Source organism: Gossypium hirsutum, chromosome D10 (assembly GCF_007990345.1).
Source record: "Gossypium hirsutum isolate 1008001.06 chromosome D10, Gossypium_hirsutum_v2.1, whole genome shotgun sequence".
Lineage (NCBI taxonomy): Eukaryota > Viridiplantae > Streptophyta > Magnoliopsida > Malvales > Malvaceae > Gossypium > Gossypium hirsutum.
In genome coordinates, this window is record NC_053446.1 from 48785017 (window position 1) to 48798369 (window position 13353).

At 32.0% G+C, this 13353-nt stretch overlaps 1 protein-coding gene across 1 annotated transcript; it reads right to left on the reverse strand.

The window, feature by feature from the left end:
• Positions 1–388: 388 nt before the first annotated feature.
• On the reverse strand, positions 389–933 carry LOC107915974 (monothiol glutaredoxin-S2). The gene has a single exon (XM_016845148.2). It carries the CDS (start codon positions 831–833, stop codon positions 525–527), a length of 309 nt encoding a protein of 102 aa, XP_016700637.1. The 5' UTR covers positions 834–933; the 3' UTR covers positions 389–524.
• Between the last annotated feature and the right edge of the window lie 12420 nt (positions 934–13353).

A 13353-nucleotide genomic window follows, 5' to 3' on the forward strand; every position in this document is an offset into this window, starting at 1 on the left:
ACCTTAGCCATCAACAACTCAAAGTCCATTTTAATCGGATTTCATACATCCATTTACGTACTTCAGAGTTTATACATTGCATCATATGTACTTGACCAAGATTCTTCTCATGCAAATGCAATAGTGTCAACAAAAGATTATCTTAAATTGATTTAGAAAATGAGTAGACTCAAATAAATTGAAGATAGTTTTTTATCGTATTGTTTGTAAAAATTTAGAATAATAACAAAATAAATATTAAAGTAGCTCGTAACTTTTATATATTACTCCAAAAAAAAACATAATTAGTACATTACCAATAAGATAACGTACATACTCACTAAGAAGATCTTATACAGTAGAGCTCAATACATCCTACTGTAAATTAGACCTGAAATCTATACTCTCATGCATCTAATTTATGTGACTACATATATATGTTTTAGACGTTATATGTGACTACATATATGTGTATATGTATGGGTATATTATAATCACAACTTTATTAGTGTCTTAGCATGCAAGTTAGTGAATTAATTTTGGGATTAAACCCAAAGGCCTCCAACTCGTCTAAGCATTGGAATTAGGGATCGACTAAGATGAAGACTCATGATCTCATTAGCTCCACCAACTAGTTCACCACCAATGAAGACAGCCGGAACGGAAGGATTACAACCGAGCCTCAAGAGAGCTTGTTCAATTTCACGTCCTCCGGAGATTTCATCGAGCTCGTGTATAGCAGGGTTAACCCCGAAGTCGTAGAAAAGGGTTTTGATGGTGTGGGACATGCAACACGAACTCTTGCTGAAAATCACCACCGGCTTCTCGGATGCCAACTTTGTCACTCTCTCCATTCGATAATGTGGGAAACAATGCCAAATGATAGGTAAGGAGAGTAGAAGAAATGATAGCTAGGGTTTTGCAAGTTAAAAGGCTAATAAGAGCTGGATGTTGGTTGCGATTGTGAGGTGCTTCGAATGCTCAACAGGCGCTGGTATTTATAGGGTTTTGTTAGGAACGTGGCGTTTGGTCGGCAAGAAATGGAAAATGAAAAGGAAAACATGAGAGAAATGTTGGATTAGATCATAAGTGAAAGCGATAAAAGGATTTCAGCATTGGAATTGAAAAAGGAAATGCACCATCACGAATCTCTCAAAAAAAACATGTTTTGTTTATCACCGCATAAAGAAAATATTTTGTTGTGAATGAACAAATTATTAAAAATTTATCCATACATAAAATCATAATTATTGATATGGACGTTTTCCACATAAAAAGAAAATCATTTTCGTGTCTTTTGTATGGTGAAACATTATTCTTATTATTAATAATTTTCACCACATCATTCCTTTGCTGATTTAATTCAAATACTCACATTATCTTCAAAACCGTAATCTTTTTTTTTTTTAAATAAAAACACTGCTGTTTATATATACATTAACATTTTGGATTTGTCATAAACCTTAAAAATTCATTATCATTCACGTAACTTTTCATAAATTTACTGGATATGTTCATGGAAAGCTTGAATTAGATCATTGAAACTCTTTAAAATCTATACTATATTTTTCTTTAATGTTCGTATAATTCATATATTGGGGTTTGAATTTATGTGGAGCTGTTCCTATCAAGGAGGCATATAATGAGTTGGAAAAAGCAGTTTGATTTATCCAATTGGGACCTTTTATTTCTTTTCTTGTTTGTCTCTTTCTTGTTGCTACCACAATCTCCAAATTTGAACTTGAAGTTTATTTAGTGTTAGATTTTAGATTTTCTCTCTCCCTCTCTCTCACACACATATATAATATTGTCACTGATCGAATTTTTTAATAAAAGTAAAATGAATATATTCTTTTAAATATCGAATTAAAAAATATTTTTGCAAACTCTAAAAAAAATGACTGGAGGTTTAAATGATATATTACTCATAAGTTGCTCGAGTTAGATTTGTAAAAAATTTAAATTTAATTCGGTAATTATTGAACAAATCTCAAGTTCAAGTAAATTGAACTATTGGTCAAGCCAAATTCGAACTTAGTAATACTAGATTCTATTACTAGCAAGCGTTTTGAGTATTTCATTTTTAATATGATTTTAACTTTTTATAATATTAAATTAAGTTATTTCAGTATTTCATTTTTAATATTATTTTAACTTTTTATAATATTAAATTAAGTTATTGCCATTAATATATTATTAATCTCAAGAGTGAAGCTCAAACTTGAATGCATATGGGCTTAATTGAGTTTGAGTACAAAAAAAATAATAAAACAAAAACCTAATTGAACTTGAAGACTTCATTACATCTCAAGTTGAACAAACTTAAAAATAGATATTCGATTTAGCTTTTTGAATTTAACTCGAATTCAACTTTACTAATATTCGAGCTCAGCTGTTGATTACATAACATATAAAACAATTATGCAGAAACTTCTTTTGTGTGAGAGATTTTTGGATCTCACTCGTCACTTCCAGAATCACACGGTTATTATTTATTATTTGTTTTTCCAATAAAAGTGGCCGTACGTAGAAAGCGAAGGAAACATAGATAAATGCCCTAATTAAGGTCATGAGGTCCTAAATTTTATCCATTCTAAATATATTTTTATTTTTCCATATAAAATAAATATGGAACAGAATCTATGGTCGATCAGATCAGTATGGTTGATAAAGATAATCAATCAGCTCTCCTTCCTAAATATTCATCAACGTTTATATAGATATATTCTAAAAAAAATCCCATCATCGTCGTCCAACAGAATAAGAAAGTTTCTTCACTTTATTTTTCATTGGAATCTTATTATTATTATTTATAATGTAAAAGTATACGTATTTCATACATATACATATATACTTTTTTATGATAAGTAATTTTCATGTCAAGGTAATGTTCTTCCTGCACGTAAACATAACCTAAAAAACATATATACCACACACACACACATACATAATAGCGACCCAATTGGAAGGCCAAGAGCCATATTTTTTAAGGGCGGTTTATTTCATTTAATGAGGTTTATAGGTAAAACAGACCAAACTTCACAAAATCATTCGTCATAGTTCAGTCATATGCACAATATAAACAATCTTTAATTAGTAAAAGAACACCTCATGGTAAAAGTATCATGGTATTAGAAATCAGATTGTATTTTATCCATTCTACTTAAAAAAAATGAGAAAATTAGTCCCAGTACATTAGATCAAAGAGCACTTTGGTCATTCTGTTAAAAATTTCATCCATTTATGCTATTACAAATTGGTTCTTGTACGTCAGTATGAGGTACACGTGGCATGTCACTGTTTAGTTATTCCGTCAACCACGCCAGCTTTTGACATTACAAATGGATGAAATTTTTAACAGAAAAGACCAATTTGTTCTTTAATCTAGTCTACAGGGACTAGTTTGCCCATTTTTTAGTAGCAGGGGCAAAATGTAATTTGACTCCTAATACTGAAGTTTCTATAAGGCTTTTACTCATATTATATATATATTAAACCATTTAATTTTAAACACAATTTATCATTTTTAGACATAACATATTACGTATATGATATATGTTTGAGAAATTTGAAACATTACATATTTATTTGTAAGCATGGATTATCATATTTTGTGGATACTTGAGATTAATGTATATATATTAATGATGATAGTATATGTGCGTGGATGATAAGATGAGGGACAGATCGAATAAGGACCACGATTTGGGTAAAGAATGTCAACTTTTATAGGTACACACACACACACACACAAAAAGAACATAATTATATAAAGAGAATGCAATGCATGCGAGGACGGATCGTGGCATATCATATTATTGTGTTTTTGGAATATTGAGGTACAAAGCATCTTACAACTTGAAACACCATTAAAAGATACAAAATAATACGAAAAATAATTAAAATATAAAAATAATATCAGTATAGGCATTGTACAACTTGCTGCTCTCTTTCTCTTTTATTTTGTGTTCTTTTTTCCTCTTACGAGAAAAGAGTGAAATCATACATATTTAGCTTTGTCTATAACTTTAGTAGATACAGAAAACCATAAAGAATACCTCTCCATCCAAAACCCAAAAGCTAAAAAGAAAAATTATTCTCCCAAATTTGTTTGGCACCTTTCTTTTACCCAACAATATATACATATATATATTCTTTAGGATTATGCAAAACTTTCACATGATTGTTCTTTAATCAAGTTTAATATTTAATTATTCGGATTTAAATTGAGAATTTGTTGATTTTGCCTTTTAGGTACTAAATTGACTGTAAAAAATTTTAGGTGTCAAATTAGGAAAAAAGTATAAAGTTTAGGTATTAAATTGAATAAAAGGATAGGTGCCAAATTAAGAAAAAGTGTCAAGTTTAGGTATCAATTTAAGAAAAAAGTATCAAGTTCAAGTACTAAATTGGACTGAAAAAAGCTTTGATACCAAATTAGAAAAAAAATGTCAAGTTCGGGTACCAAATGTTATATTAAACCTAAATTAAAATATGGATACCAAAATTTGGTTGTGCAGTTTGAAAACTTCCTACATTTGTGGGGGCTTACCCAAATAGTAATCTACTATAAACTTATTCAGCAGTATCTTTGATAGACATCGGTGATCAACCTGGTCCCTCGTACTGGATGGTCATCAAATGCATCATCTTTAGTTTGATCTCCAATGTGTTATTGATTAATTTCCTGTCCCTCTTGTTCACACATCTCTTCCTCTATTGTATTCTACTTCCAGTTTCTCCCTTTATCAAATTTCACATCTCTGCTTATATTCACCTTTTTGGAGAAAAGGGTTATAAATTTTATAACCTTTCTTAATACTGGAATATCCAATAGAAATTCCTGGTTACAATCTTTTGTCTAGTTTGTTTCTTTTTGCCCCTAGAACATGAACAAAAAAACTGCAAACAAACACCCTTAAGTGTGAGATAGAGGGTTTAAAATCATACCAGGATTTAAATAGTGTTTTCCCTTCAACAGCTTTGGTTTACAATCTATTTAGCAAGTAAACAACAATGTTTACTACTTCTGCCCATAATTCATTTGGTACTTCGCTTTCAAAAACATGCTGTGAGCCATATTCATCACTGTTCTATTTTTTAGTTCATTTACTCCATTATGTTGTGGAGTATACACATTATTTAACTGATGATGAACACCAGCCTCTTCGCAGAATCTTTGAAACTTTTCTAAAGTGTCTTCTACCCCATTATTTGACCTTGTCATTTTAATTGATTTTCAACCATGACTTTAAACTTTAAACTTTAAAAAGATTTCATCCACCTCAGACTTGTTATTCATTAAGTACACCCAACAAAACCTTGTACAGTCATCGATAAACAACACAAAGTACCTACTTCCATTTCGCAAATTAGTTTTCATGGGTCCTCAAATGTCAGTATGTACTAAGTGCAACTTTTCATTGGATCGCCATGCTCTGTTTACAAGAAATGGAAGCCTCGCTTATTTTTCAAGTTGGCACACTTCGCACACATCTTCATGATCAACCATACTCGATAAGTTTTCAACCAAGTTATTCATGGACATTTGGCTTAAGGATTCTAGTTTTCATCTTTGCTGATATGAGCTCGTATCCACTTGGATCAAGATTAAAAAAATTTTGTCCTTGAATACTACAAAATATTTTTTTATCAACAACTAACCTATAGTTAGCATATTTTGATCTATGTCAAGAACTAAACAAACATCTACGACAAGTTTAGTACCTGATGGGGTTTTAGTAAAAAAATCACCCTTTCCTACTACTTCGATGTACTGGCCATTTCCAACTTTCACTTTGGAGTGGAACCTTTTGTCAATGCTCTTAAAGATGCTTGCAGCAACATTTATGTGACTTGTACAACCACTTTCAACAAGTTAGTTCTTTAATTCTTTGTTAAAGGGTTCCCATGGTGCCGCGAACTTGGCTTCGTAGGAGGGTTAGCATGGTTTTGCGAACTGGGCTTTGCACGAGGCTGCGAACATCAATTCTTCTTGACTTGCTTCAGTAGTCTATGCTTGAGTGTTTTGTTATTATGCATGCCCCTTATTCTTACACACTCTTTCTTCATGGCTAAACTACTTGCAATTTTTTCATTGGGCATTAGGGCATTAGGTCTGAACTATAACAACCCGTTTTCGACGGTATTGGAAATAGTGGTTTTGAGACCATAATTCTGATAAGTGATTAAATATTTTAGCATTTATTCAAAGTTAATGGGGTTATATTGGAGTCATATTAAATTTTTGTTGAGAACTTTTAAAGTTTAAAAGGTTAAATAGGTGAGAAGGACTAAATTGATAAATGTATAAAAGTTGAATTCTATTAGTTAGATGGGCTAATTGGCTATGGAAAGGAAAACTAATGGACTTAAATGGTAATTAAATCATGTTATATATTAGTGGATTGTTATGAGTAAGGTATACTTGAAATTTTTAATTAATAATCAGGGTAAGTTAGTAAAATAGTAAATAAACATAAAATTTAGTAGGTAAAAGTCATCATCTTCTTTGTTTTGAATGTTGGAAACTGATTCTCCATTTTTGTTCACTTAAAGCATTCAACCAAGCTCAACTTTTGTGCATGGTATGTAATTGAACCCTGTTTTTAATGATTTTTATGTTTCTAAACTCGTTTTAGCTTTAACTACTTAGCCCAATGGTTAATTTGAAAATTTATTAAAGGTTGGGGGACTTGCCATGGTTGAGTTTGAATGTGTTTTTATGTTAATTGATAGATTATTAATTTTTATTATTAAATGAACATGTTTTGTTGAGTGATTTTTAGAGAATTTAAGGTTTAAGGGTTGTTTGTTAAAATAGTAAATTATGAAATAAGGAAAACTATGGGCTGAGATGAGCCTGGGATGAAAATCGACTAACAAAGATTTTAGCCAAAAATGATAAATTTGCAAGTTTTGGGTTTATTGATTAACTTGTATAAAAGTTAAAATATTAGGGGTAATTTCATAATTTTATCTGAATATGGATTATAGGTTGAATTGAATAATTGAAGTTATTTGAAGTACTTAATTGAATTAAATTATTATTTAGATTAAGAAAAGAATCAATCAGACTTGAGTTGAGGAAAAGCAAAAATCTCAGATTAGTTTCGACTTAGCTAAAACAACCGTGGTGTTTAAGGTAAGTTCATATGAATTATAATCTTATTAATTATAGTTTTATTTGATTATTTGTTATAATATGTTGAATATAATTTGACTCAGAAATATCAAGATGTTTTGAACAATTGATGGTTAAGTAATTTTATTTGAACCTTAAGAATTCTTAGGATACAAATGACATGTCATTGAGGTTATACGATTTTAGGTGCTGGTCTTGAATGTCTTAGCGATGGCTGAGGTCCTACATTTATTATAAATTCTCTACAGCTCATGTGAGCAGCATCGTGTAGCTAAAATTTTGACCCGCAACTCATGTGAGCAGGCCGATTTTACAGCTCGTGTGAGCACTAGTGAAAATGAAATGCTACGATTACATGAAAAGGCACATTATGTGTAAGCATTCTCGAGTATCTGATGATATTCTAGATGGTTCAACGGGTAAGTAAAGGTTAATGGAAAGACATGTATACAAATTGATGATTTTTCATAATCTTATAAAAAGATAAATTTGATGAATGTAAATGGATTGAAAGGGAACTAAATAAATATGTGATGAATGGTATGTATATGGAAATTCACTCATGACATGGTTGAAGTTATATGAATCATGTATGAACTTACGAAGTTATAAGTTTGGTGGTGTAAATAGGAGTTTATTAAGCTTATGAGCATGCTAATGATGTTATGCATATTTTATAAATTCAGTTTTAAAAGGTAAGTTTATGTTAGATTTTATACGAGCTTACTAAGCACTAGTTGCTTATGTCTTTGTTTTTCCTCTGTTTTATAGATCATCAGAAGCTTAATCGGTTGAAACCTTATCGAAGCCTTATCACACTATCCAACAATCACTTTGGTAGTTTTTGGTTATTTTAGCTATGGTTATAAATGACATGTATAGGACTTTTTATAATGGAAGTTTTTGAATAAGCTAATGATAAACTTGGTATGAATATGCCTTTTGTGTATATATTTTGTTTGTTTGGACTTATAGTGCTTTGGAAAGTTTATGTCCTTTGGTCATATTTAAGTACTTTGTAATATATGGCTTGAGGTATGTTTATATATGGTTGATATATTTGATTGGTGTGAGGATGTGGGAATGTATGTATCGAGTTTAATGTCATTTATGCTTTTGTGTGTTTTGGTTACTTTTGTAAATGGTTGGATGCATATATGGTGTAGTTGGTATACTTATTTTGAATGGTGAAATAGATTGATAATGGTTGACATTAGGTAGCTATTTTATCTAAGTTTTTTTATTGAGTAGTGGCATTATAGCTTTGTTCTTAATGAATTTTGTTTTAGTATTAGGTGAGGTGTCTTTGGATGGCATATTGGTTAGAAGATGTAAGTTGATTGAATTGGTATGTTATGAATGTTTCAAGTGTGTTTAGGGCCATTGTGTGTGTGTGCAAATGGAGTAGCTTGTTGGACAAGGTTTGATCCTAAAATGGCTTGTTTTAGGGGCTAATTATGGAACGCACGACCTAGGACACGAGCTATTTGCGTCTTAAAAATTTTGGGTGCAGGTTGGTTCACAAGAGCACAGAGAGTTACACGGCCAGGAGAAACAGCCATGTGACCCTAACCCACACGGTTATAGAGAGTTACACGGTTTGCCCACACGAGCATGTGGAGTAGTCACACGAGCATTCGGATAGCCACACGGCCATGTCTGGAGTCACACGGTCTGGGTTATATCACATGGCCTGGCTACACGGACGTGTGACCCCTATTTTTACAATTTTTCACCTTTTTCTCAAAATTTTTTGATTTAATCAAATCGATCCCGGATTACTTTTAAATCATTTTTAGGGCTCTGATAGCTTGATTTAAGGCCCAAATGTATGTTTGATATAACTGAAATGTAATATTGGAAATTATAATTAAGTTGAATTATTTGTTTCGTTTTGTATAGTAACTTTCGTAACCCTAATTCGGTGATTGAGATGGATTAGGGGTGTTACATGAACCAACATAATTTCTCAAGGTAACCCAACTTCTTATCGTGTGAGCACGGTGAATATTTCTTATTTACACTGTCTTTCTTTGACCTTTCCTTCTTTTTCTTAAGCATATAGAGCATTAATAAATTCAGAGAGTGAGGTGGTTGATAGGTCTCGTGAATCCTCCACTGAGGATATCTTTAATTCATATCTCTCAGGAAGTATGATAATCACCTTCTCAACTACTCGATTGTCTGTAAACTGATCCCCTAGTAGTCTTATTTGGTTCACCACTGTCATGATTTGATTTGAATATTACTTTACAGTCTCAGCTTCCTTCATCTTGAGGTTTTCAAAATCTCGTCTAACATTTATCAACTACTATTCCCTCGTCATCTGTGAACCTTGGTTAATATGGTAATTTGATAATTAGGTTAAAATATCAAGTTAATTAAAAGGAAAAGAAGCTATTATCTTTTTTCTTTTCTTATGTTTGAACTAAAAATTTCCATTGAAGATGAGGAAAGCTTTGGTTTTGAATTCTTCCATGTATGGTATGATTTTGTGTCCCGTTTTTAATGATTTTTATGTTTTTTGAGTTCGTTTTAGCTTAATCTAGCTAGCCCAGGGGTTAATTTGCAAAAATTTTAAAGGTTGAGGGACTTGCCTTAAGTGTTTTTGAGTGTGTTTTAATGTTAGTTGATGGATTATTTGTCTTTGTTGTTAAATAAACATGTTTTGTGAAATGATTTTTGATGAATTTTTGAAATAGGGATTAAATTGTTAAAGGTATAAATCCAAGGGTTTTGTTGTGAATTGTTGGTAATTATGCATTTTTCAAGGTCCCTTGTAACATTGATTAAGTTGGGTTTGGGTTAAAAGGAGTTATATTCAAGTTATGAGATTAAGGACTAAATTATGAAAAGTTAAAATCTTACAGATAAATTCATAGATTTGTATAAATATGAACTATGGATTAAATTGAATACTAGAAGTACTTAATTGATTGAAATTATCTATTTAGATCAAGATAAACCACATTCGGCCTTAGTATTTGGTTCTACTTCTACTCCCTAGTTATCAAGGTAAGTTCGTATGAATTATGATTGTTTTAATATTAGTTAAATTAAATATTTACTATTTTGTTGTAATATAAATAAATTGGATTATAAATGTATCGATGATATGATGAATTGACGGATAAAGAGTCCTGTTTGGACCTTAAGAATTCTTAGGATACAAATGACATGTCATTAGGGTTTTCACGTTTCGGGTCCTGGTCTTGAATGTCCTACGGATGGCTGAGGTCATACATTTGTTGCGCATTCTCCACAACTCATGCGAGCAACATCGTGTAGCTTACATTTTGACCCACAGCTCGTGTGAGCAGGCCCATTTCACACCTCCTGTGAGCATTGATGTAAAGGAAAGGTTACTGTTATATGTAAAGGCACACTATGTGTGAGCTTTCCCGAGTATCTGATGTAATTCTAGATGGTTCAATGGGTAAGAAAAGGAAATAAAATGGTAAGTATTCAAATGGAGTGAATCATGATCTTATGAAAAGATTTATGAGCTAAATGATGTAATTACATATGGAAATATACTTATCTTATTGTTAAATTCATTTGTATCATGAACAAATGTACTAACTTGTGAGTTTGATGATGTTATATAGGCTTATACTAAGCTTATGGTATTGGTAATGGATTATGCCTAATCTATGACTTGTATTAATGAAATGGTAAGTTATGTTTAAAGTTTATACGAGCTTACTAAGCACCGATTGCTTACACAGTTACTTTCCTTTGTTTTATAGATAATTAGGAACTCGATCAGTTAGAAGCTCGTCGGAGACCTATCACACTATCCAACAATCATTTTGGTAGTTTTTGAGGATTTTGGCTAGGTTAATAATGACATGTATAGGATTCCTTGTAATGTATGTTTTGGTATGTTCAAGCTTTTGGAAGTTATGTTGGTTTGGTGCACTTTAATGCCTTACCAAATTATGTCTTTTGGTCACTTTTAAGTACTTGTAAATAAGGTTCTTTTAGTATGTTTTGATGGCTTGCAAATAGTCATGCATGGTAGTTAATTGAACTAAGTTATTATGCTTGGACATATGCAATATTGACTTGTTTTGGCAAGTGATGTTTTAGTATATTGTGGTGCCTTTGAATAGCATATTGGTTAGATGAATTAGGATTTTTGAAATGGCATGTTTAGGTATGTTTGAATGATGTTTAAACCCTTGAATGTGTGCCCAAATAAACTGGTTATTTATGCATGAAATGGGCTTGTAATGGCTTGAGTTTTAGGTAAATTTCGGGTTCAAACGGCTTGGGACACGGGCTATCACACGGCTTGGCAACACGGCCGTGTGTCATTTGGAATTTCTTAGTGTTTCAAGTCAGTGAGTTACACAGCCTAGCACACGGACGTGTGTGGCATCTCAATGAGTTACACAGGTGAGGACACGAGTTGGGACACAGCTGTGTGTCCCTTTGCTTGAATGTTACACGACCTGGGCTATGTTGCACGGCAGTGTGACCCCTGCTTACCAATTTTTGCAACATTTTCTTAAAACTTCTATTTTGTTTCAATTTGGTCCCAAATTGGTTCTAAGCTATTTTTAGATCCTCAAAGGCTCAATTTAGGGACAAAATGCATATGATTGAATGATTTATTACATGTTTAAGTTATTTAATGTTATGAAGGTAAATGTTTTTCGATTGTACGATAATGCTCCGTAGCTCTAATTTGTATACGGAGACGGGTTAGGGGTATTACAGCTCTAGATACCAATTGTTTGATATTTGATGAAGAAATAATTGAAACAGAAGCAAAAAAAAAAGATAAAAAAATAGAGAAATAAACTTGTGATCAATTGTTTCGTTACTTAAAAAATTGTTACAAAGTTTACATTAACAAGTATGCTTAAATAAGCTATGAAAAATAATAAAATAATTACAACTTGACTAATCTTGGAACTTGATTGATTCAACTTGCTTCTTCATTGGTTGATTTCAGTCTAATCAGCAACCAAAACATCTTATCAAAAATTATCATTGTTTTAGTGCAAGTTGGCAAGTTGCAAAGTAAAGGCTTGCATATGTAAGCTCGCCTAACATAGATCACACTTTTGGAGACTTCACAGCTTTCATGATCTCTCACTATTGGAAAGCTCGCAGTCTTGGTGAGCTTGTAATTTTGGGTGAGCTCGCATATTTGGAGAGCTCACAGTCTTATGGTATGGGTTCACCAATGCATGGATGGTCACTTCGCAATAGGAAATAATCGCCAATAGAGAACTTATCATCATTCACACTATGATAATGAAGAAAACTACTAATTACACCAGGACTGAAAGTGAAAAAGTGACCCCTCACATAGAACTACACTCATTGTTTGGATCCTTTATGGATTTCTAAAGGTTTGAAAAATATTTCCATGACCACATTGTTCACAAAAGGTTAAACACAAGATACAAAAAAGAGGAGTTGGTTCTACTCCATGAATATGTTAATGTTGTTCTCATAGAACCCACTCTCCTAGATATTTCTCACATATATGAAGACTTTTTAGCCTCAATCTTCAATCATTTAGCACAGAAAGGTATGAGAACTTAGGCTTAGGTTGCATTGGTTTGGGCTAAGCATCATTGGGAGCTTTCATCTTCTAGTTTCTCTTTTTGGTAGATGATGGAGCATTTGGCATCTTGGTTATGTGTTTACCAGTTTCAGGTGTGAAATGCACATTATCATAAAAGTCAAAATCAATTTCTACAAGGTTAAATGCTTTCTCCTTTTCTTTTCCCTTTTATTCTTTGGAACCTTAGGGATGAAAGGCTCATCCCCTATACTAATAACTTTCTTCCTAGAATATTTTGCTCTGATTTCCTTAATGAAAGATGCCCTTATTCTTATTTGAGATATATGACCAATTGCAAATTAAGGTAACAACTACATCACGCTTTGCAATGTCACCATCATTTCTTATAATTGGCTCACATCTTTCTTTAGCAGAAACAACTTTCTCAATGAATTGTTGGGCATCTGGATCAACCTTAGTAAGACTTTTTTGAGTGACTGTTTCAGCAATCTGATCAAGTAGTGTGCCTTGATTAGGATGAGGTGATTCAAACAATAGTATATCAATCTTTTCCTATATCTCAGTAGTTTTCTTATCTGACATGGCTTCCATACCTTCCTCAAAATTCTCCACATTCTTCGTTCAAATAGTCTTTTCAAATGTAGAATAATAAGATGCATAAAAATCTTCATCAACTAGTGGTTCA